The sequence below is a fragment of the Leopardus geoffroyi genome, chromosome C1, assembly GCF_018350155.1.
Source record: "Leopardus geoffroyi isolate Oge1 chromosome C1, O.geoffroyi_Oge1_pat1.0, whole genome shotgun sequence".
Lineage (NCBI taxonomy): Eukaryota > Metazoa > Chordata > Mammalia > Carnivora > Felidae > Leopardus > Leopardus geoffroyi.
In genome coordinates this window covers 36,051,251-36,076,392 of record NC_059328.1, presented here as the reverse complement: position 1 = coordinate 36,076,392, position 25,142 = coordinate 36,051,251, and the positions used below count along the sequence as shown (strand labels likewise).

General features: G+C 44.8%; 1 protein-coding gene and 1 pseudogene across 2 annotated transcripts; one reads left to right on the top strand and one right to left on the bottom strand.

The window, feature by feature from the left end:
* The first annotated feature begins 1,788 nt into the window (after positions 1-1,788).
* LOC123596791 lies at positions 1,789-4,140 on the top strand (annotated as a pseudogene).
* A 252-nt stretch (positions 4,141-4,392) lies between these two features.
* AKR1A1 (aldo-keto reductase family 1 member A1) lies at positions 4,393-20,972 on the bottom strand. Of its 2 annotated transcripts, none has more exons than XM_045477174.1 (9): positions 18,732-20,972; positions 10,331-10,419; positions 8,482-8,601; positions 8,166-8,317; positions 7,101-7,296; positions 5,739-5,938; positions 5,430-5,502; positions 5,202-5,288; positions 4,393-4,553 (listed from the first exon to the last, which is right to left on the bottom strand). In XM_045477174.1, exons 2-9 carry the CDS (start codon positions 10,412-10,414, stop codon positions 4,488-4,490), a joined length of 978 nt encoding a protein of 325 aa, XP_045333130.1. In that variant the 5' UTR covers positions 10,415-10,419; positions 18,732-20,972; the 3' UTR covers positions 4,393-4,487. The 2 variants fall into 2 exon arrangements, with proteins under 2 accessions (XP_045333130.1, XP_045333131.1); XM_045477175.1 differs by lacking the exon at positions 18,732-20,972 and adding an exon at positions 14,580-14,601.
* Between the last annotated feature and the right edge of the window lie 4,170 nt (positions 20,973-25,142).

Sequence of the window (25,142 nt, the reverse complement as noted above, 5' to 3'; positions counted from 1 at the left end):
CAAATATCAGGACTCCTTAATGGATATTTTCCTACATGAATACTGTGACCTCTTTCAAATGCATGTTATCAGTCCCCCTTTTCAAGTATCTTTTTTTTTTTTTTTTTTTTTTTTTAATGTTTACTTATTTATTCTGAGAGAGAGAGCACAAGCAGGAGGGGCAGAGAAAGAGGGAGAGAATCCCAAGCAGGCTCTGTGTTGTCAGCACAAAGACAGATGCGGGGGCTCAAAATCACGAGCCAAGCTGTGAGATGACCTGAGCCAAGATCAAGAGTGGAACGGACTGTTAACTGAGCCACTCAGGCACCCCTCCAGTATCCTTTTTTAGATTCATCAACATTTTGACTACAAGGTTCACATTCCTTCCCCTACACAATGTTACAAGGTCTAATTTTTCCTACCTGCCTGTGAGATGGACTCTCCCTTGCAGACTACAAGGCAGTTTCTGAGAGGTGTTAGATTGTACTGGTGTATAAAAAATTTTTGGTGTAAGAACTAGAATGTGGTGGTGCTAGCCATTAGCCGGTGAGCACTCTCTTCCTTTCTTCTGGAATGTAGTCTTAGAAAGGCAAGTCTCATTTTGAAATTCTTTTTATCCAAAACAATAATCATAAAAAGAATCATTTTTGTAAAAATACTTGAGGACTTCATAGTTTTCCAAAGAGCCTTAATACTTTGATATTAAGTATCTTCCTTCAAAGGCTAGTGTCCTCATCTTTGATTTTCTTTGTTGGTTAACTATCAGATCCTCACTTATCAATGGCTTTGGGTATGTTGTATGAAATTTCTCCAGCTTCACTTCCATTGTTTCATCAAATAATACATCTTTTGCAAGATTTGCAATTTCACTTTGCAGTGGATGTGCACTATATTATCCAGTGATTAGTCAAAGATGTCAACAGAGAAATTCTAAAGTTAAGTATGGTGAGATGTTTGAGTCAGGAAAAATTTTTAATCAGTCAGTTTTCAGTTTATTAGTGAATAATTTCATGTTATATTCAATAACTTCTGCTTCCTCATATGGGCTGAATTGTGTCCTCTCCAAATTTCTATACTTAACTCCTAACTCCCAGTACCTCAGAATGTGGCTGTATTTGGAGACAGGGTCTTTAAAGAGATAATTAAGTTAAAATGAGGTCCTTAGGATGAGCCCTAATCCAACATGACTGGTGTCCTTATAAGAAGAAATTTGGACTGACCTGGGAGTGAAGCCACTACCACCGTGAGCCTCCTCAAGAAGCTCAAGAGTGATATAAATAGAACCACCCTATGACCCAGCAATTGCACTACTAAGTATTTATTCAAGGGATACAGGTATGCTGTTTAAAAGGGGTACATGCACCCCAATGTTTATAGCAGCACTATCAACAATAGCCAAAATATGAAAAGAGCCCAAATGTCCATCGATGGATGAATGGATAAAGAAGATACACACACACACACACACACACACACACACAATGGAGTATTACTCAGCAACCAAAAAGAATGAAATCTTGCCACTTGCAACTACGTGAGTGGAACTAGAGGGTATTATGCTAAACGAAATTAGTCAGAGAAAGACAAATATATGGCTTCACTCATATGAGAACTGTAAGACACAGAACAGATGAACACAAGGGAAGGAAAGCAAAATAATATACAAACAGGGAAGTGTACAAAACATAAGAGACTCTTAAATGTGGAACAAACAGAGGGTTACTGAGGAGTTGTGGGAGGGGGGATGGGCTAAATGGGTAAGGGGCATTAAGGAGTCTACTCCTGAAATCATTGTTGCACTATATGCTAACTAATTTGGATGTAAATTAAATACATACATACATACATACATACATACATACATAAAAGAAGCTCAAGAGTGAGATGACCCCAGAGGAGCTACAGAAGTGGGAGGATGAAGAGTTTAACATGGGTCCACTCTCTGTGCTCACACATTCAGTCAAGAACGCCCAAGTGTTCATCAACTGCTGCAACAAGAAGCCCCTGGGCCCTGGGAAGGCCTTTGACAGGCATTGCACCATGGTGCTGGAGAATGTGAGAGATGTGGACTGATGTCCCCAAGAGTGGTAAGAGTAAGAAGTCCAAGCCAATCAACAAAACCACTGCATCTCCAAGATGTTCCTGTGTGGGACTGGGTCATTGTGGTCCTGCAGAACCTACTTATCGAAGGCAAGCAGGGACCTCCTCCTCACAGTTGGAATTCCCTCATCCTTCGAAGACCTGCCCTTTGGAATGGGAATAATAAAGTCTTAGGTTTTTTCTGTGGCAAAAAAAAAAAAAAAAAAAAAAAAAAAGAGAGCGAGAGAGAGAAGAAATTTGGACATAGAAGTATACAGAGAGAAGTTGTAAAGGCACAGGGAGATGGCCATCTATAAGCCAAGGAAAAAGGCCTGGCACAAATCCTTCCCTCATGACCTTCAGAAGGAAGCAATCCTGACACCTTCATCTTAGACTTGTAACTTCCAGAAGTGTGAGGAATAAATTTCTGTTGTTTAAGCCACCCATTCTGTGGTACTGTTACAGCAGGCCTAGCAAATTAATACACCTCATACTCAAACTACTTCATAATTGTAGAAAATTGAATCATGAGTCAGAAGCTATGGAATCATATAGCAAACAACCTGGGGAGGGGGAGGTCAGGAAAGAGGTCCCAGAGGAAGTGACAGCTAAACTGGACATTTAAGGAAGAGGTGTTAACTGCACAGTGGGCTAAAAGATGGGTTGTTCCAGGTAGAAAGGACCAGAAAAAATGACTAACTTCCAACATGCTCCCTCCATCTACTTTTTATCCGTTTAATCCATTCTCTTCACTGCATCAGCATTGTGTTGCTAAGACACATATCATGACAAGTTATTCTGGCTCCAAACTGTGTGGCTTCCTGCTGCGTTCAGGATAAAAGCAAAATCTTTAACTAGGCCCTCCATCACCAGGCCCTACCTAATTTCAGCATTATTTCATGCCATTTCATCCCCACTCACTTTCAGTTTTTATTACAAAAGACTTCTTTAGGTTTTCCCAACAGCTTCTTCTAGTTTCAAGGCTCCCCGCTACCACAAGCTATTCAACTTATATGGAATACTGTTCTCATGCTCACCTCTTTTAACTAATTAATCCCTATTCATCCTTCATATCTCTGCTGATTAAATCAGTAGGCTCCTTACTCTGCGTTTTTTCATAACACTTCTTCCAAGTGTAATTAAACTAATTATGCAATTACTTAAAGTCTGTCTCCTCCATTAAACCATAAGGACCTATGTGTCTTGGTCCCCTGGGTCTGACATTGTGCTTAACTCATGTAAGTACCCAATAAATATGTGTTGAATGAAGAGCAATGGTTCCACTGGAAAACTAAAATATGTTTTGTGTGACTTTTTGGAGGAATTATTCAAAAACTCTCCTGGGGCGCCTGGGTGGCTCAGTCGGTTGAGTGACCGACTTCGGCTCAGGTCATGATCTCACGGTCCGTGAGTTCGAGCCCCGCGTCGGGTTCTGTGCTGCCAGCTCAGAGCCTGGAGCCTGCTTCTGATTCTGTGTCTCCCTCTCTCTCTGACCCTCCCCCACTCATGCTCTGTCTCTCTCTGCCTCAGAAATAAATAAACATTAAAAAAAAAATTAAAAAAAAAAACTCTCCTAAAACCACAGTGGCTAGGGCACCTGGGTGACTCAGTAAGTTAAGTGCCTGACTCTAGGTTTCGGCTCATGTCATAATCTCACAGTTTGTGGGATTGAGCCCTGTGTCAGGCTCTGAGCTGGCAGTGCAGAGCCTGCTTGGGATTCTCTGTCTCCCTCTCTCTCAAAAATAAATAAACATACATTAAAACAACAACAACAACAACAAAAAACCTCAGTGGCTTCTGGTGGGACTATAAAATACATAAAATACATGCAGACTGACAAGTTTTTGGACTGACTTGACCTCCTTCAGGTAGCCTATGCATACTGACTATAGTGTCTATGAGACAAAGCCCCTATTCCCTCCTTTCTTGGTATTATAAGCTGGAATTCTCAAACTTCTGAATGTTTGTTTGTTTGTTTTCCTCTTCACAGTCCTAAACCTAGGGGCTGAACAGGGTGGTGGGGTGGGAACCCAAGACCCAGGCCCAGCAGTGTCACGAAACCACGGGATCGCACTGCTATAATGGCACACCAAGAACCAATTTTGGGCACTCTGGGGGAGCATGTAAGTGCTGCAAACTGCCAGTAGATGGCACTACTCCATCAAGGTACCTAATTCAAGAAAGTAGAACTGGAATTCAGCCACATTCTTGTTCCTCCAGAACCAAAAGAAGTCTGGGCTTGGGCTGGTGCAACCCAGCGTCCCTAGGTCTGGCATTCCTAAGGGAAACCATTTTTATCTTGGGTCTGACCAGACAAATAAGACAAGCAAGTAGTATGGATGTTCCAGTGGTTTTATTAACTCCTTCTTTCTGGGGGTGGCAGGACCTTGTAGCTGGAGAGCTGGAAAGGAAACCACAGAGTGGTGGTCTCAGTATGGATCATTAAAAGGATACAGAGGGTGCCCTGCATCTCTCGGGACCCTCTTCCCATCCACCTGGAAAGAGAGACAGACAGATGACTATTAGCAGGAATTGACATTCCAAAGACACAGGGCATTTTTCCCTGAATCTTCATAAACAATGTCACCTGTAAGCACTATGACAGATGGCAGTGGCAGGACCTGGACCTCAGACAATGCCAGTGTCAGCACTCCAGCAAACCATAGTCTGTTATATACCTGCCCCTGCCCCTAAGAGATTGCAGTCTCAGCTGGGATAAGGAATTATTTATATCCCTATGTGTAACAGGCTTCAACCCAACCTCAATCCCTCTACCAAGGTTGAGAATGCCTTCTAGGCTCCTCTTATTTATACCATTTACTGAGAACTTGCTATGTGTCAAGAACTGGGAACTTGCTATGTCTCAGTTTACTGGGAAACTGAGGCTTGGAGAAGTTAAATAACTTGTTCTAGGTCACAAGGTCATATAGCCTGGGACTCACAGGCTATATGCTTTATTCCCAAGCCATACCACTTCCCCAAGCTTAATAAAAATAAAAAAGCCCACTGTGTGCAGGAAAAGCAATCCTACCAACAACATCCTGCCTCTCCTCTGACCAGGGAGGTTGAGGCCAGTTTTGGGCCAGACTCCTGCCGCAAAACTTACATTTATTCTCTAACTCTAGCACATGATATATACTCACAGTGATCATGGGCACAATGTATCGCCAATTTTTATTCAGGGTGTCTAACTGCTTCATCTCTTCTGGGCTAAAGGTGAAGTCAAACACCTGGGAAGGGAAAGTGGAGGTCAGGAAAGCCAGCTTTGTGTGTGGAAGTTGAGATTCCAGAACACTGCCTTCTTGCCAGGCAGAGTCGGAGCCAGACTGTGTCCCAATGGTCTAAAAGAGAAAGGACCCATCACCAAGTACCTGGATGTTCTGAAGGATACGTGAAGGTGTGATACTCTTGGGGATGGAGATCACTTTCCGCTGGACCTGCCACCTAAGGTGAGTGATTGAAATAGAATTAGGAAGAGGAGTCAGTACACACAAGCAGTGTTTTGTCTTCCACACAGTGTTCTCTAAACTCCTGGACTCCCTGAGCCTCACTAGAATGGGGAACATGCCTCAGAGTAGCTTCCCTCAGATTACATACATGGCAAGATTAGCAACCACATCCCTCAACACTTGCCTCCCAATCCAGTGCCCTCCCCCACCTTTCTCCAAGACTGTGCACACCTGAGCAGGATCTGAGCCGGAGACCGGCCATACTTTTCGGCCAGTGCCAGGACCACTGGCTCCTCCAGTAGGACAGGCTCATTAGGATCACGCCAAGCACGATCAGAGGAGCCCAGAGGACTATAAGCAGTCACCTCCAGGCCACGTGCTTGGCAGTGGGCAATCAGCTCCTTCTGAGACAGGTATGGGTGGCATTCCACCTGAATCAAGAAAAAACCCATCACTATAGGTTGGCCACACCTAACTTTTAGAACCCCACCCACACATCTTGACGACCTTGCACTGCTGATCCCCTTACTTCCCCTCAAATCACTTTTCTCACTCTCCATCTTCCACTGTCCATTTCATTCTCTTCCCACACTTCAATGCCTTTCATTTCTTTATTTTTGGTTTTCTAATATTCTTATATTTGATATGAACCAATATATAGTACTTGTTCTCACTGACAGAAACTTACTTTATCTATTTTTAATTTTTTTTTAAGTTTATTTATTTGAGAGAGAGAGCAGGGGAGGGGCTGAGATAGAGGGAGAGAGAAAATCCCAAGCAGGCTCCACGCTGTCAGCACAGAGCCCTATGTGGGGCTCGAACTCCCTAACCGTGAGATCACGACCTGAGCCGAGACCTGAGCTGAAACCAAGAATCATATGCTTAACCCACTGAGCTACCTAGGCACCCTCAATCTTACTTTGTATGTACGTTATTCATATTTATTTCCATTGTGTTTCAATCAAACAGACCTTTTTAGCTTTTTTGAAATTTAATTCCAGTGTAGTTAACTCAATGCCCTTTATCTTTAAGTTTTTATTTTTTGGGGCACCTGGGTGGCTTAGTCAGTTGACTGTCTGACTCTTGATTTTGGTTTTGGTCGTGATCTCAGGGTCATGGGATCAAGCCCTGTGTCGGGCTCTGCACTGAGCCTGGAGCCTGCTTGGGATTCTCTCCCTCTGTCCCTCTTCCCAACTCACACACTCTCTAAAATAAAAATTAAAAAAAATTTAAGTTGTTTTTTTTTAATGTTTATTTTTGAGAGAGACAAGCTCGAACAGGGGAGGGGCAGAGAGAGAGAGGGAGACACAGAATCTGAAGCAGGCTCCAGGCTCTGAGCTGTCAGCATAGCACTCAATGCAGGGCTTGATCCCATAACCCTGGGCTCACAACCTGAGCCGAAATCAAGAGTTAGACACTCAACAGACTGAGCTACCCAGGCACCCTTAGTGCCCTTCTTTATGCATAGAATTTTACACTAACACTTCTGAAAACTTGCTAACCATCTCCATAAAACAGACGCATCATCTGCTCACTCATGTTCTTGAACACATATATACCCCCAAACCAACAGACCTGCTTTGCGGTACTTACCTGCAAGACAGCTGGGCGCACAGACGCCACACTGAGCACGTCATCAATCTGCCGACTGCTGAAGTTGGACAGGCCTAGTGCCCGTACCAGCCCCTTATCCACCAGTGCCTCCAGAGCCTTCCAGGTCTCCTTGTAGTGGGTAGAATCATAGCGGATAGTCCCATCAACATTCTTAGGGAAAGGGTTGTCTCCTCGCCTAAGTGAAAGACAATTCCCCATGAGTGGGCACAAATGTAGGCCTCCTACCTTACCTGCCCATCCAGCCACTCTGTGTCCCCATACTAAGCCCAGAAAGGGCAAAAAGCCAAGAATAAGAAACCTTATTAAAGAAACCCTTTAAAGGGGCGCCTGGGTGGCGCAGTCAGTTAAGCGTCCGACTTCAGCCAGGTCACGATCTCGCGGTCCGTGAGTTCGAGCCCCGCGTCGGGCTCTGGGCTGACGGCTCAGAGCCTGGAGCCTGTTTCCAATTCTGTGTCTCCCTCTCTCTCTGCCCCTCCCCCGTTCATGCTCTGTCTCTCTGTCCCAAAAATAAATAAATGTTGAAAAAATAAAAAATAAAAAATAAAGAAACCCTTTAAGGTCATGACCCAGGCATTAACTTTATACAGAATGCCCATTTCCGCTCCTCTTCTTCCTAGACACATTGTACCTCTTCTCCTCTGGAAAATCTTCTTGAACTTCTTCCCCCTCAGAGAGTTGCATGCTCTTGCAATCTTCTTTCATTACAGTGCACAGAGCTGATGGTAAGGCTCCTTTCACGCCCTCTGCTGGAGCTGACTCTCTAAGGCAATCTCTAGGCCTAGCTTAGAAGCTAGTAGTTTTTTGAATAAATTAAGGGGGCAGGAGGGACCACCCGTGCACCCCTAGGGTACACACCATGCGAAGCTGCACTCCTTTTCTGTAGCTAAACTTCTGGCTGCTGTGGCATAAAAGGCTGAGTTCCCACAGCAAGCCGAGGAATGTTCCTCTCCTGCTCTGCTCCTGCTCTGTTCCTGTGCCTTATAAGTTCCTAACCTGACTCCCACAACACCCGACTCCCTGGATAAAGACCCTGGCAAGACTCACTCAAAGGCATAAGGCCAGTGCATTAGGTACAGGTCCAAATACTCCAGCTGGAGGTCAGCCAGTGTCTTCCGGAGGGCAGGCTCCACATCCTCAGGGTGGTGTTTAGTGTTCCACAGCTTGGAAGTCACAAACACCTCCTCTCGAGGCACCACCTGGTACAGGGGGCAGGGCCCATAGTGAGAAGAGCCCTGGGCACCCAGTCACCCACCCTCACCTCTGGGAAACTGATTAGAAGGAGGTGCTTTCAGATCCCTCTGTCCAGGTGCCCCAGCTCCAGAGCTCTCTCACCCCATCCCTCTGTAGCCCCAGACCTCACCTTGCCAGGTCCCACATTCTCCTTCAAGGCCTCCCCAATCTCCGTCTCATTGCCATAGATAGCAGCACAGTCAATGTGGCGGTAGCCTACACTCAGGGCGTACTTAACAGCAGCCTTTACCTGCCAGGTGAGAGAAGCAGAGGTTTCAGCTCTGCTGGCCTAGGCCAGAAACTGCCCTAGGCCAGGAACTGCCCTCCTGAGGGTCACTGATGGGGGAGGGGCAGGATGACTGCAGTTATCCATAAAGTAGGGGTGAAAAGATGAAAGATGGTTCTAGTTGAGGGGACCAGAAGCCTCTTCAGAGACCCCAACCCCTTTGTGCCTACCCCAATAACCCCCAAGTTTCCCTCCTACCTAAGCAATCTCAACGCGAGCCCAGCAAAAAACTACCATTGTATTCCCAGTTAGATGCTCAGCAGGTGGATGTATCCTTTGACAGAGAACAGAAATATAGGTCATGGACACAGGTTCTCTAGTCCTGAAGAGCTGGTTACAGAAACATGATATACAGGTAAGTAATTTGTACGCCAAAGCACAGAGAAATGCTTATGGAGCCGTGAAGATCAAGTGAGCTCTGGGAGTTCAGGGAAGCAGAAGAACTCTGAGAGCGGAAGAAAATTAAGGAAGGCAGAGAAGTAAGATGGAGGCTGGGCTCAGAGCCCTCTGTTAGGAAAGAAGAAAGCAGACACCAGGTAGGAGGACAGGTCAGTCAATTTGCTAAAAAACAGACTAGAAACATGGTAGCAGAAGCAAAACCAACAGTGTCAGGGCCTTGCCATTCAAGATCCCCATCTAGGTATAGCTCTTACTATCCAGACGTACTCCCCTCACCCCTGCTGCCCCATACCCCTAGTTTTGGCCCAGTTCTGACTTCCACCTCCTGCCTTTATGTAGCTCCTGGACTTGTCCTGGACTTGTGCCTGCCTGGAGCACAAAGACCCTGACTCCAGGGTTCTAGGCAACTGCAGGAATGAAAGCAAAGGGAAAAGAGGCAGAACACAACACGAATACCAGCCTAAATCCCTGAGAGAAGAGGCTGTTCTCCCTGCCTGAGTCCCTCTTAAACTTAATCCCCAAACTTCTCTAAAGCCTGATTCAGATTTCCAAAGAACAAGGAAGAAGACCTGGGAAGATGCCCCACCCCAGGTGGGAGCAGATCTCTATTCCCATGCTCCCCTAAGATGAAGAGTTGACAGCAGGGGTTATTATACTCCAGCTCGCAGCTGCCTTTTGTTTTTTCCAGCCCTTGTGCTAAGAATGACTTTTACACCTTTAAAAGGTTACATGAATACATAATCACCTCCGTTTTGCAACTTATCCAGCAAAATCTAAATTATTAACCATCTGGTTCTTTAAGAAAAAGTTTGCTAACCCTTGGTCTACACAGCTGACATAGTTATTCTTCAAATCCTGACACCTGCTGTTGTCTATCTCTGGACGGGGCATTAGGGAGTAGCCCAGTCCTCAAGGAACCCTGTGTAGGAGAGGGAGACATGAGATCACGGCGCAAGGTGGTAAGTGGCGTTATGAGGGGTCAGCATAGGGCCAGGCACAGAGGGATCCCATGTCTGCCACAGCACTCAGTGCAGATCCAATTAGGGAAAGAGTTCCTTCCTATTCGCTCAGCCCTACTGGGCCCCTCAGCCCTTCCTCTGAGTCAGCTGAGGAAGCCAAGGGCTCACTGCTGGTCTCTTCTCTTGTTTCTTCCCACTGCCCTTCAGGTTCATCCCTACATGAAATGGAGTATAGGGTTGGGGCTGCTAGGGAAAGTGCTGGGACCATCTCCCAAATACTGCCTCTTCCCTAGCAGAGGCACAAGAAGCCCTCCTCTTTTTCCTCCATCTCTCACCTGGCCAGGATCGCTCTTCCAGGTGCCCAGTCCAATCAGGGGCATCTTCTGCCCAGTGTGCAGGAGGACACAGGAAGCCGCCATGCTCCCTGAAACACAGATGGGAAGAGAATGGTGTGGGGTTCAGTGCTGCTTGAGCTTCAGCCACCCACCTGTCAAGACTCCTGTAAAACATGGGTGGTAAAGGGAGCACAGCGGCGAAAGGAGAACAAACACGTGGTTGTGTATACATGCCTGTGAGCAGAGGGCAGCTAAGACAGGGTGACTATAACCAACCAAAGTCAGGAGCTCCTGGACAAATATTAACCGGACCATCAGTTTAGCTGCCTTCCTTCTACCAGGCTAAAGGTCTATGTTAGACAGTTCTAATACCTAAAAACAAAGGTGGGTGGCTCCCTGAAGTACCCAGCCTTGACTACATAAGGTCTCAAACCAGTGTAGGACAGGTAAAGGCCATTATGAAACAAAGTGAGACCAAGTGACAGAACAAGCTCAGGGATGGGTCACTTCTCTGAAGATGAAATGAACATTCGCAGGAGGATGTCAGAAACTACAGATTCTCCTAGTCCCTCACAAAGATGTCTGATCAGCATGTTATGAGGCCTGAGTGGGTTATTACAAGGGATGTAGACCATTGTTTAAAAAAAAAAAACCAAAAACAAAAAAACCAAGCTCAGAGAGGTGAAGTTATTTGCCTTGAATCAACAGCTAAGAAGTGGCAGAGCCAAGCATTCAAGGAAGAGCCAATGGAAAAAGGCAAGAAAAGAGAGGTAAACACAGATTCATAATATACTTGTGCTATGCCTCACAGTAGACACATATCACAGTGTGCTACAGAAAAGCAAATGACTTCTGCAGAGCAAGGACCAGGGAATATTGACATTGGCTTTTAAGAGTAAGTTGGACTTTCCTAAGAGTCAAGGGGAAAAGGGTTTCCAGGAAGGGTAATTAGACACAGCAGAAAGCAGTAAATTATAGACACAGGAAAATTTCCAACTGAACAAAACAGGTGGGTGATTGGAACAACCCTCTTTGGAGAGCTATGAAAATCAGAAGTCTCCAAATGACCCACAGATACTCATTCAGGCAGCAAATGCTTAATATTCCTGGCCGTGTGCTAGATCTAAGAGACATACATATTCAAATAAAGCCCCTGCCCTCTTGGAGTTTATGGGCTAGTAGGGGCTGGACTGAGGATATCAGTACAATGTATAAGATAGGAGCAAAATCTGCTCAAGTGCTATAAGAAAAGAGTAACCCTGCTAGGATGGCTTCATGGAGGGGATATTTGAGTAGTTTTTTTTTGTTTTTTTTTTTTTTAAGATTTTATTTTTAAGTATTCTTGGGGTGCCTGGGTGGCTCAGTTGGTTGAGCATCTGACTTCAGCTCAAGTCATGATCTCATGATTTGTGAGTTTGGGCCCCACGTCGGTCTCTGTGCTGACAGCTCAGAGCCTGGAACCTGCTTCAGATTCTGTGTCTCCCTCTCTCTCTGCCTCTCCCCCACTCAGGCTCTGTCTCTCTCCCTCTCTCTCTCAAAAATAAATAAACATTAAAAAAGTTTAAAAAAAACGATTTTATTTTTAAGTATTCTTTACACCAATGTGGGGCTCAAACCCACAACCCCAAAGTCAAGAGTCGCATGCTCTATCAACTGAGCCAGCCAGGCATGCCAAGTCAAGTCTTGATGAATAGCAATTATCCAAGCGAAAGGGAAAAAAGAAAGAATGCTCACCCTAGAGCGGATAAGGTAGAGGCCTTTTCCCTTGATTTCATTAGTACTATAGATATCACTCCCTTGGGATTGATTTAATTGCCAGCAATACCTTTATAAATATAACCTTTGTTTCCAAGTTCTGAAAAGACATCCAGAATATTATGGTAGAGCAAGAACTAAGACAAGTTCTAAGTATAACTGACACATCAAAATTGTCTTTCCTGATACACCTGACTCCGGAAGAATTTTTTTTTTTTTTTTTATAAATGTTTATTTTTGAGAGCAAGAAAGAGAGCAGGGGAGGGGCAGAGAGAGAGGGGACAAAGGATCCAAAGCAGGCTCTGCATTGAGAGCAGAGAGTCCGACATGGGCTTGAACTCACGAACCAGAAGATCATGACCTGAGCCAAAGTCAGATGCTTAATGGACTGAGCCACCCAGGCACCCCTGCAAGAACTTTACAGTCTAGCATAACCTGGTTATGGAGACCACCTGTTTCTGCTAAAACAAAAACAAAAAGTTCAATCTGGGCATCAAACCACAGATCACTTGAGTGCTAGCAAACTTCCCAGGGATATAAACTTGCCAGAGGATCAGGCAATCATGTCTGGACTTCACAGGAGCAATTAGCCTGCCAGTTGCCACCAGGGTCTGTGGCTAGTTTCCTGGGCTTGATCCCCAAACAAGTGACCGTTGGCCTCTCCCGGATTTCCCAGCACACACTGGAGAACTCTGAAATTACATGTGGACTTAGACTGAGAGCCTTGAACAAAGGCCTGATCTAAGGCGAAAAGTAAGAAGAAACCTGATGCCCTGATGCTTGTTTCTCTTTCTTTTGATGCTGAAACTGAAAACCCAAAACAATGAGGCTTGGGGTGGGGGGGAATCATACAAGTAGGAAGACCTAACAAAGAGCTTCAAAGAACAAGAGCTCCAAGGGAGGGAATAGAAGAGTCTCTGCAAAGAACAAATGTTTTCCTCTAGGACAGGAAGTCATACTCTGCCAGCTCTGGACTTCCTCATCTTCTGCCTGAGGCATTGGCTTTCCAGCCTTCTCCTGAATTAACAGGCTCTGAAGTTGTCAGAAACTGCCTGGCTTGGCCTCTGGCAACACTCAGAAACCCTCACGTTAATTTGGGAAGGTTTTACTCATGAAAGAGAGAAAAACTGGGTCTGCATAGGGAGAGGTAGTATCAGGTCTCAGATTTTAGTGGTGCCTGGCTGGCTCAGTCAGTGGAGCATGTAACTCTTGATCCTGGGGTTTTAAGTTCAAGCCCCACACTGGGTACAGAGATTACTCAAACTCTTTTTTTTTTTTTTTTTTTTTTTTTTAAAGGACTCAGGTTTTATTATTCCTAAATCAGTGCCTATGTTTCTTCTCAGAGGAGGGCTCTATAGCTGCTGCTTGCATGCAGGGATCTCAAAAACACAGGAAAAAGAGGAAGCAGTATTTACATGAATGTTCCTGGGCTGCATGGGCCTTTCCTTTACTTTCCATAAATGTTGGTGTCCCTCAGAGTTCTGTTCCCAATCCTCTTCTCACTCCCTAGTTAAGCTCATGTCTTCAGTTATCACTTTAAGCACTGATTCTGCCCACCCTAGTTCTGTACATTCAACTCCCTGGAGATATCTCTACCAGTATGCCCTATAGGTATCTAAGACTCAAAATGTCCAAAACTGAACTCAGCAAATCCAACAGCAGAGCACAAAGGAATCAGTTCAGGGCCTGGGGTTGCACAGACCTGAGTCTGAATCTCAGCACGCCTTCCCCCATTTGGAAGAGAAACTAGATCTAAAGCACTTTGCACAGAACCTGACCCCTGCATGCTCTTCTTTCTGTATACTCTCTCTCACAAGGGACTCAAGGGCCTGGATAACAACTGTTAAAGCAAATCAGACAACATGTTCACAGTATAATCCATCTGATAAAGTTTTGGAGTCAGGGGTGAGAGGTGGGCAGGTTCTGAGCTGACAGCCAAGAAAGAATTTTCTAAGTCTTTGGTACAAAAAGGTGATTTTATTGAAGCAGAAAGAGCTGCACTGGGGTTGTAAAGAGTGACTGTTTATATACTAAGGAGTTGGAGGAGGTCAAGTCAAGGGGAAGTTTTCAAAGAGATTTTCATATGCTAAAGAAGATTCTCAGAATACTGCAGGGCTAGCTATTTGTCAAGTTAAGGCTGTTTTTCCCTCTAGCAAAGCATTGACTTTAAGACATAGGGAGTTGGGGCGCCTGGGTGGCTCAGTCGTTTAAGCGTCCGACTTCGGCTCAGGTCATGATCTCATGGTCCGTGAGTTCAAGCCCCGTTTCGGGCTCTATGCTGCCAGCTCAGAGCCTAGAGCCTGTTTCAGATTCTGTGTCTCCCTCTCTCTGACCCTCCCCTGTTCATGCTCTGTCTCTCCCTGTCTCAAAAATAAATAAAATGTTAAAAAAAAAAAAAAAAAAAAAAGACATAGGGAGTTCCCGGAGAAATGGAGAAATATTTGCCTCAAGTATTTGTCAATGGGCAGCAGGTTATAAGGAAATTTAATTTTACCTGCAAATTCTGGAGGCGCCTGAGTGGCTTAGTCGGTTAAGCGTCCGACTTCAACTCAGGTCACGATCTCGCGGTCCGTGAGTTCGAGCCCCGCATCGGGCTCTGGGCTGATGGCTCAGAGCCTGGAGCCTGCTTCAGATTCTGTGTCTCCCTCTCTCTCTGCCCCTCCCCTGTTCATGCTCTGTCTCTCTCTGTCTCAAAAATAAATAAACGTTAAAAAAATTTTTTTTAATTTTACCTGCGATTTCCTTCTTGCCTTTGTTCCCCATATCGCTATGAAGGGGTGATGTTGGGGCTCCAGGAAACTGAGTCCACAGTTTCTGGAGATTAGGCTATTGATAAGATTGCCTTTTTCTTGTAATTTACTAAGACATTTGTAAACTGATGGAGACTGAACAGTTTAACCATCTGTTTTCTGTCCTTTCCTTTGTTCTTGGGCAGCCAGGAGCTCCTGAAGAATATTACACATATCCCACCTTGTGTGTGTGTGTGTGTGTGTGTGTGTGTGTGTGTGTGTGTGTGTGGTGTGTTCGCGCACGCGATAGCTTGTGCTTTGCCCTCAGCTTGCATTATGCTCCCTCATCACATGGGGTCTTGAAAAGCCATCTAAATAAAGTATTTCAGTTCATTTGGCATTTCTGAGTTATTATCATTTTAGGGTTTTGACAGGTGATTGGTAGGGGAGTATACCCTTGCTTGTACTTCTAAGAAACAAGCACAGAAAACTACTTTAAATATGTAACATTGGCCTAGATTAGGTCTATTTGGCTGGGACACCGGCAAACACCAACTACCCGCCCCCCCCAACAAGGTGGGATAAGTGTGACATTCCACAGGCACCCCTGGCTGCCCAAGAACAAAGGAAAAGGGGAAAACAAATGGTTAACTGATAGAGATCACAGTCATGCAGGACCTGAGTCCCCACCAGTTTACAAATGTCTTAGTAAATTATAAGAAAAAGGCAGTCTTACCAATAGCCTAATCTCCAGAAACCTATAGATTCAGTTTCCTGGAGCCCTAACATCACCCTCCCCTCCATTCTGATGTGGGGAACAAAGGCAAGAAGGAAATGGTAGGTAAAATTAAATTTCCTTATAAACTTTTTTTAATGCTTATTTATTTTTTGAGACCGAGAGAGACAGAGCATGAACGGGGGAGGGTCAGAGAGAGACGGAGACACAGATTCCGAAACAGGCTCCAGGCTCTGAGCTGTCAGCACAGGGCCCTACGCAGGGCTCAAACTCATGGACCGCGAGATCATGACCTGAGCCGAAGTCGGACGCTCAACCGACTGAGCCACCCAAGCACCCCAAAATTAAATTTCCTTATAACCTGCAGTCCATTGATGAATACTTGAGATAGGCAGAGTAAAACATTTCTCCAGGAACTTCCTATAATGTTAATGCCTCACTAAAGGGAAAACCACCTTAGCCTGGTAATAGCAAGGCCTCCAGTATCTTGTGAGTCCTCTTCAGCATATGAAAGTCCTTTTGGAGGTCTCCCTTTTGCCTTTATCTCCCCCCAACTCCATAGGAAATAATTACTGACTCTTTACAACCCCAGGGCAGCTCTTTCAGCCCATGGGTCCTGTCCCTGTGCTTTAATAAAATCACCTTTTTTGCACCAAAGAAGTCTCAAAAATTCTTTCTTGGGCGTTGGCTCTAGACCCCCCACCACTCCAAAACCCCATCACTACTAATACTGGTAAATATATATTTCTTAAGTTTATTTTGAGAGAAAGAGAGAGACAGAGAAAAAGAGAGCGCATAAGTGGGGGGAGGAGAAAAGAAAGAGGGAGAGAGAATCCTAAGTAGGCCTGTGCTGTCAGCATGCTTTGAACTCATGAACCATGAGATCATGACCTGAGCCAAACACTTCATATACCTCTTGACGTGAAAAGAATTTTAAAATATATATTTCTTTTTTTTTAACGTTTATTTATTTTTGAGACAGAGAGAGACAGAGCATGAATGGGGGAGGGTCAGAGAGAGAGGGAGACACAGAATCTAAAACAGGCTCCAGGCTCTGAGCGATCAGCACAAAGCCTGACGCAGGGCTCGAACTCACGGACTGTGAGATCATGACCTATATTTCTTAAGTCTTTCTCCAGTCCATCCATATCTGCCTCCACTGCTACTGCTCTAGCTCGAACCACCCCTACCTGAACCACCATCTCTCTGCTTCCAGTGCAGCCGCTCTTCCCACAATCCATTCACTAAATCTGAACATGTGATTCCAAGGCTCAAATTCTTCCAGTAGTTCTTGCTTACCTTCAGGATAAAGTCCACAGTCCTTAGTAATACATTTCATTACCTGGCTCCCATCCTCCTCATTTTTCCACCTCTTCATTCCAAACTCCGTGCTTCAGACTTTGCAAAACCAGCCACCACTTACTTAACTCCAGGCACACTTTGCTTCCCCAAGTCCCACCCTTGTCTGGCTAATTACTGCTCATCCTTCAGCTAGCACTTGCTCCTCCTGTGCACTGACAGCTTGTGCACATAGCTGCAGTTGTTTGTTTATTTTTTTTTTATTTATTTATTTTTTTAAAGTTTATTTTTATTTTTGGGACAGAGGGAGACAGAGCATGAACGGGGGAGGGGCAGAGAGAGAGGGAGACACAGAATCGGAAACAGGCTCCAGGCTCTGAGCCATCAGCCCAGAGCCCGACGCGGGGCTCGAACTCACGGACCGCGAGATTGTGACCTGGCTGAAGTCGGACGCTTAACCGACTGCGCCACCCAGGCGCCCCATGCAGTTGTTTGTTTATATGAGTTTCCCTCACAAACTAGGGGATACCTTGAGGTCAGAGGTCATCTATCTGAACCCCTTACTCCTAGAGTGCCTGCCCCATGCATAGACGTAGAAACACATGTGAGCACACACACTAAGGCAAATGGGCTGCAGGGCATTTGAGGAAGTCACTGCCTTCATCACTTTTTTTTTTCTTTCTCCCTCCCTTCCTTCCTTCCTTCCTTCCTTCCTTCCTTCCTTCCTTCCTTTATTTTAAGGGAGAGGGAGTGCAAGGCAAGCCAAGGAGTGACAGAGAGAGAGGGAGAGAGAATCCCAAGCAGGCTCCATAGGGCTCCAACCCACAAACTGAGATCAGGACATGAGCCGAAATCAAGAGTCCCATGCTTAACCAACTGAGTCACCCAGGTGCCCCCATCACCTTCTTTTTTTACTTCTTGGGTAACCTGGAAAGAATCATCTCTGGAAGACATCAAAGCACTTTACCATTTTCAGCAAAAAAAAAAAAAAAAAAAAATTCCCAGTGGCTTCATACAGGATGATACTGGGATTGCTTACGTACAGATAAGAAAACTGAGATCTTGGGAAATTAACAGGCCTGATCAGAACCCTCAAGACTCTTTTAGGGAGGTCTTGCAGCCTGATATGAGTAGGCTGAAAGGAAGAGTTAATAGTAGCTCTATCTGGTGACAGTTCAGATTCCAGCCTCACTGTAACAGAGGTCTGAGGCAACAGAAAAGCCCTAGCTTTCCCAAACCCAAAGCAGGTGCTTAAGTTAGCTAATTTTGCCCACTACTCCCACTTTCAGGAAGTATCTCTGCAATTCCAAAGAAAGGCCGGAGCTCCTGGAAAAATCGTGTTGGTGCTCAAAAAGATGAGGGCAAGGGCGCCTGGGTGTCTCAGTCGTTTAAACATCCAACTTCGGCTCAGGTCATGACCTCCCGAGTGTGAGTTCAAGCTCTGCCTTGGGCTCCACGCAGAGAGCTCTGAGCCTGGAGTCAGCTTCAGATTCTGTCTCCCTCTCTCTCTGCTCCTCCCCCGCTCCCCCACTTGCGTGCTCGCGCGCGCTCTCTCTCTCTCTTAAAAATAAATTAACATAAACAAAAGAGGGCAACTAAAATTTACTGAGCACCTAATAGTTGACGGGCGTTTTAAAAGCTTTATCTCAATTCTCACTACAGTTCCGATGTAGGAACTCATTTCATCCGTGAGTAAACTGAGGTCCAGAGAAACTGAGAACTTTTCCAAGATCACAATGAGCTCAAATCCGAAACCCAGTCAGGTTGCCTCCAGAGCCTGCGCTCTCCGCTCTATTCCGAAGGCACACAACTCTGTAGTTTCACTACAGATCAAGGCCATCTCCTCTGCGAGAAAGATGGAACAGCAGCAAGAGAAACTCACCTGGGCTCAATCACAGAGCGTGAACAAAACAGTGTGATCTCTCTTCGGTTCTGCACCTTGCCAACGTTACAGTAAGCCTCAGCTTCCGGAACTGGTGGGCTGCAAAGGAAGTTGGTTGGCCTGACGGTGGAGGCAGGAATCTAGCTTAAGTCTGGCGGTGAAGAGGAAGCTCCTCCCGGAGGAGGGGAGAGGGCCGGCATTCAGCATCACGCGCAGTGGTGGACCCCACCCCGCCCTGTAAAGGGCTGGAGTTTGGAAGCCAGAGTTGGGAGCCTGCACCAGCTCCACCTCTAGCTCTGGTGGTTGGATTGGCTGGAGTCTAGACACACTTCACTGCGCAGGTTTGGAGTACTTGGGGGTAGAGTGAAGCGCGAGCCCCTGGCCACTTGGGGGACCCTAACGTCGGGGCCAGTCCGTGCCTCTGCTGGCCCACAATGCACCGCGCGCCACAGCCACGCCGCTCTAGGCTGCTGGAGCTCCTTCTGTTGGAGGGAGGAGGGTACTGGGTGTCACATTGCAGGTTCTTCTGGTGTCTCCACTCAATCCGGGTTCGCAAAACCGACTGTCGCTCCTATCTTTTAGAGTCAGGTTGGCGGGGTTCCCAGAATATACCTAAACTGGCTCCGTTACTTGGTCTGGCAAACAGGCTCGGAGAGCAGCCGCGGTAAAAGTTGCCTGTAACAAGGAAGAGGTCGCGTCTCTGGGCTGCAAGCGGTAGTAAGTTCGTGGTCCCTGTATCCGGACTGTGGACTCCGGACGCGCATTAATGTGCCAGATACTGTGCTAGACTTAGAAACATGATTTTATTGAATCTTCAACCCTGTAAGGGAAATGTTTTTTTTTTTTTTGTAAGCTTTTTTATTGGAGTATAGTATAGCATACATACAGAAAAATGCACAAATCTAAAGCTCTGTGATTCTTTTTTTCAGTGTAACTATTATCCAAGTGAAGATACAGACGTTACCTGCATACTGGAAGTCTCCTGTGAGGGAGGTATTCACGTTCAATTTTACAGATTGAACAGACTCAACCAGGTAAAGTACCTTGGCCAAAATCACATAGCTATTAAGTCATACAGATTTTATATTTGAAATAGCCCTAACCATGTGGACTGAGAGGTGTCTTGCATTTTACACGTTTTCCCCTCTGTGTAGCTCTGCTTTTCTCTCCCCACACCTCTATCTCCTCTGCTCCTCTACTCTTCCTCATTTTTTTTTTGGCTCCTCTGGATTACTCCCCACTGTCTCCTCAATACAGGTAGTGTCTTGATGGACCGAATGTCTAATGTTTGACACCATCTATCCTCATAAAGACACTCAGATTCCAGCTTATGTGGTCGGAATTTAATATACCTCAAACTCATCTTACCCTAGCAAAGACTTGCCATCAAGAGACACATGCCATGTATCCCATCCCTCCCACCTTTTCTTCAGGGTCTGACAGACTCCATATTTCTTTTCTGCTGAGTCTGACTTCTTAAAAGTCTGAAGTGTAACCATCAGGTGGTGACCTTGCCAAGTGATGAACTACTGAGGCCCTCTCCTTCCCCCAACTTTGGGGCTTTTGGTCTTAATTCTGGTGCCAGGGAATATTTCATACAAGGCACAACCCTATCCCTCCAAGAGTTTTCAAATAGTTTTCAGACTGCAAAATAGATCGGCTCAAGAACACACTGCCCCTTTCACAACCATCCTTTTCCCATCTTACAAAGGATAAGCCTCTGTCAACTTCTAGGGTGCCTTGCCCCATTGTAAAAACAAGGAGGCAGAGAACAGCCTGAGAGGTAGACTGAGAGGAGACCAAGTGAATAAGTTGTCTCAGAATCCAAGGGAAATGAGTGGTTCAGGCAGGAGGGATAGTGGGAATTATTGTTTTTGGCTTCCCAGTGCCCATTCCTCCCTCTTTTGGAGAATTTCTTCCTCCTTATTGGATCCAATTCAACAGTCATTAATTCAAGTACTTGCCCTCCCCTAGCTAACATGTGTGTGAATACCCCAAAATATGCCAATTGGCTATTCCTTCCTTGAGTCTTAATTATTAATACAGTCACCAAAAGACTAATCACCTGAATTTCATGCCTTTCATCCTGAAATGCATTTCACTAGCACCCTGCCATGGCTGTCGAGCAATCTCTGCTAATAGGACCTCCTGAAGCCACCTGGTTCCTGCCAGTTCCATGCTGTACCTTCCATTTGGTTTTGCAAGTACTCCTATAGCCTTCAAAAACAAAACAAAACAAAACAAAACACCTTTCTTTGTCTTTGGTTAGAGACAGTTTTTGTTGCTTGCAACCAAAGAACCCTAACAGACACAAATGAGTAAAAATAGTATCAGACACTGCAGGAAGAAGAGTAAGTATATCACAGGGAACTCTACAAATGGTCCCCAAATGGTCCTCTTCTATATTGGCAAAATTTACTTCCCTTACGTATAGATAAGTTATGCCTCTCTGTTGCTCTTAACAGAAAACCTAATTTAAGCTGGCTTCAACAATGAAGGAAATGTATGGACTCATGTAGGTAGGATTAGGTTTGGTTTGATTCAGCAGTTCGACAAAGTCACCGGGACCCCTTTCCTTCTGTTTTTTCTCTCCACTCTCCAATCTCTCTTCATCCTGAAGTTGCTTTCCTCATGGTGGCAAAATGGTTGTGGCACATCTCGCCTTCATCTCAGCTACCACCTTCTCCACAGAAGTAACTTCTGGGAACTCTCTCAAGATCGGAAACTGCCTGGAGCCTCCCATATAAACTGAGTCATAAGATAATACCATGGCATGAAAGAAGAAGTCAGTTTCAAAAAAGAGGTAAATAGGAATTCTGGGAGTGATGCAGGAGTGAAAAAGAATTAACTTCTGCTATATTCAACAGCATGAATAAATTTCTCAAACTTACTGCTGAGTGGAATAAAACAGACATGAAAGACTATTAATTCCAACCAATTCTATAAAGTACAAAAAACAATAAAATTTAGAGTTGTTAGAAGTCAGGATAGTGGTAACCCTTGGACATACAGTGACTAGAAGTGGGCAAGAGGGGAAGCTTGTGGAGTGATAGGTATGATCTGTTTCTTGATTTGGCTTATAAGGATATGTAAAATTTCTGGGGTGACTGGGTGGCTCAGTAAGTTAAGTGTCCGCTTCAGCTCAGGTCATAATCTCACGGTTCCTGAGTTTGAGCCCTGCATCGGTCTCTGTGCTGACAGCTCAGAGCCTGGAGCCTTCTTTGTATTCTGTGTCTCCCTCTCTCTCTGCTCCTCCCCCACTCACACTCTGTCTCTCAAAAATAAACATTTAAAAAAAAAATTTTTTAAAGGATATGTAAAATTTCTGAAAATTTAAGTTATATATTTGGTATGTACATTTTTCCATATTGTGTTGTATTTCAATTTAAAAGAGAAACCTTTCATATTAAAAAAAACAACAACAAAACCTAGGGGTGCCTGGGTAGTTCAGTTGGTTAAGCATCCAACTTCTGCTCAGGTCATGATCTCGTAGTTCATGAGTTTGAGCCCTGCATCAAACTCTGGGCTGACAGATTGGAGCCTGGAGCCTACTTTGGATTCTGTCTGCCCCTCTCTGCTCACGTGCTGTCTCTCTTTCTCTCAAAATAAATAAACATTAAAAAATTAAAAAAAAAAACCCACCAAACCCTATATGTATAAGGAAAGAAAGTAGATGGAAACACACAAAACTAATTATAACAGTTGTATTTGATTAGTGGAAGTATAGGTTATTTTGTTTTTCTTCTATATTTATCAAGATTTTGAACTATTGTATTGGATTTAGTTTAGTAACTCTGCAGATTCACTTCGACCCACTTGCTCCCAGGTTCTCCACTTATTCAGTGGAGCACCCTAGTCACTACTATTGCTCATCTCCTGATGCAGTGGTCTGTCTCACATCCCCAAGTGCATGGGCCAAACACCCTCTCTTTTGCACCTGTTGTAGTGGGAGCCATAGCAGCTATAGCACTCACTCAGTTATGACTTAAGTAGACCTGCTGAGAATTTTGCCACTTACACCACTTTCAGAGTAAGCAGAAGCACTTGATGTGGGGATTGGGATCAGTCTCCTCAGGCTTCCCTGAGGATCAGGGAGTGCAGGGGAGTTAATGTCTCATAGGGTATAAGGAAATTGACCAATGAGAGATAGAAGGAAAGAGTCAACAGATAGTTTGCTTTTCCTTTACCCAATAAATAGTTCCTGGACACCATATAGTGGTTTCATATAGCTTCTCAGACCTCTATAACTGACCAATTAGCTGTGTCTTTTTATAAAGCAATAGCAAGCTCTGTAGCACACCACCTTTTGGTTTCTTTCCCTTCTTTGCCTCATTTATGTTTTTGTTTTTGTTTTTTAAAGTTTATTTGTCTATCTTTGAGAGAGAGGGAGGGAGACAAAGAATCCCAAGCAGGCTCCTCACTGTCAGCACGGAGCCTGATGTGGGGCTCGAACCTATAAACCCTTGAGATCATGACCAGAGCTGAAGTTGGAAGCTTAAACTGACTGAGCCACCCAGGCTCCCCTTCTTTGCCTCATTTCTGTTTTTCCCTCATCCCTATTGCCCTGAGAATGAATTACTGAAGTTCCCAATAAAGCCTCAGCATGTAAACTTTGTCCTGAGCTCTGGTTTTCTAGAGAAACAGGCTAAGATTTAAAAAAAAAAAAAATGTTATTTTTTAAAATATATTTTATTTTTAAGTAATCTCTGCACCTGCACCCAATGTGAGGCTCGAACTCACAACCCCATGATCAAGAGTTGCATCCAGGCACTCCAAAACCATATTAACTTTATAATGGGGAGAGAAAGAGGAGTAAGGGGAAAAAATGATTTAAAAAGAAGAACCAAAAGTAAGTTTAATGTTAGAGAAACTAAGACAAATAAGAACAATTACCATTTTATTGATCATCCATTATTTGTCCTACTCTCTACATTCATGCTGTCTAATCTCCACAACAGAAACTTTTGGATTTGGTTGATATGAATATCATTGGTGACCTTGTGGAGATCTGGCTCAGTGAAATAGTTAATCCTGAGCCAGATGGTCTGGATTTAGGAGTGAACAGGAAATGAAGATGTGGAGAATCAGTGAACAGATTTCTCAAGAATATAAAGAGAAAGAAAGTGACTTGAGAGAAAAGCAGATGGAGAGAGAGTTTTTCATTACGTGGGAAATTTGAACATGAACATGTGCTAAGGGGAAGTGTCCAGAAGAAGAGACTGGAGATAAGAAAGGGGAGAGAATAATGGGATCAGGTTTTTGGCTAACATTTATTGAGCATTTTTTAAGCCCTACTATCTTAGTCCATTTAGACTGCTATAACAGAATCCACATACTATGTAGTCTATGAACAACAAAACTTTATTGCTCACAGTTTTGGAGTCTGGAAGTCCAAGATCAGGGTGCCAGCATGATCAAGTAAGGGCTCTCTTCCAGGTAACAGACTTACTGTATCCTCACATGATAGAAGGGGCAAGAGATTTCTCTGGAGCCTCTTTAATAAGGCATTAATCCAATTCGTGATGGTTCTATCCTCATGACTTAAGCACCTCCCAAAAGTGCCATGTACTGATACCATCACATTGGGCAGTAGGATTTCAACATATAAATTTTTTTTTTTTTTAATTTTTTTTTTCAACGTTTTATTTATTTTTGGGACAGAGAGAGACAGAGCATGAACGGGGGAGGGGCAGAGAGAGAGGGAGACACAGAATCGGAAATAGGCTCCAGGCTCTGAGCCATCAGCCCAGAGCCCGACGCGGGGCTCGAACTCACGGACCGCGAGATCGTGACCTGGCTGAAGTCGGACGCTTAACCGACTGCGCCACCCAGGCGCCCCTCAACATATAAATTTTGGGTGAACACAAACATTCAGATCATAGCACCTAGTCCTTTTGCTAGGCAAAAAGATGAACAAAAAAAATGGACCAGATTTATCTTTTGGCTTCATGGTTCACAGCCCAGAGGGACTAATGTGGAACAGGTAGAATGCAGACCCAGAGGTGTTTGCACAGATACAGCCTTATGGAATGCAAGGAGAAGAGGCTGAAACTGGTGAAGAGCTGGAAAGTGAAAAGGGCCCTAAGTAGAAGGAGGGCATGCCCTTCTCTGGATTACTGGGTGGGCGGGACAAGGTCTCAACCCTGCCTCACTGAGCACTTAAGCATTTGGCAAAAGTTTCTAGAATCTGAGAGGAATGTGGTCAGGTCAGAGGGATAAGTAAGGAAACACCCTCTTCCCAAGTCTCTGAGTCTGTCTTGGGGCTATCCTGGCATTTTACTTGCTGGCACTTCCTGCTTACTCTAGATTGGGCTGTCAGAGCAGAAACCAAGAACAAAGTTCAGGTTCCCATAACAGATTCCCTTATGCAAATCAGGACAATAAAGGAGCCACCCTGTAAATTCACAGCCA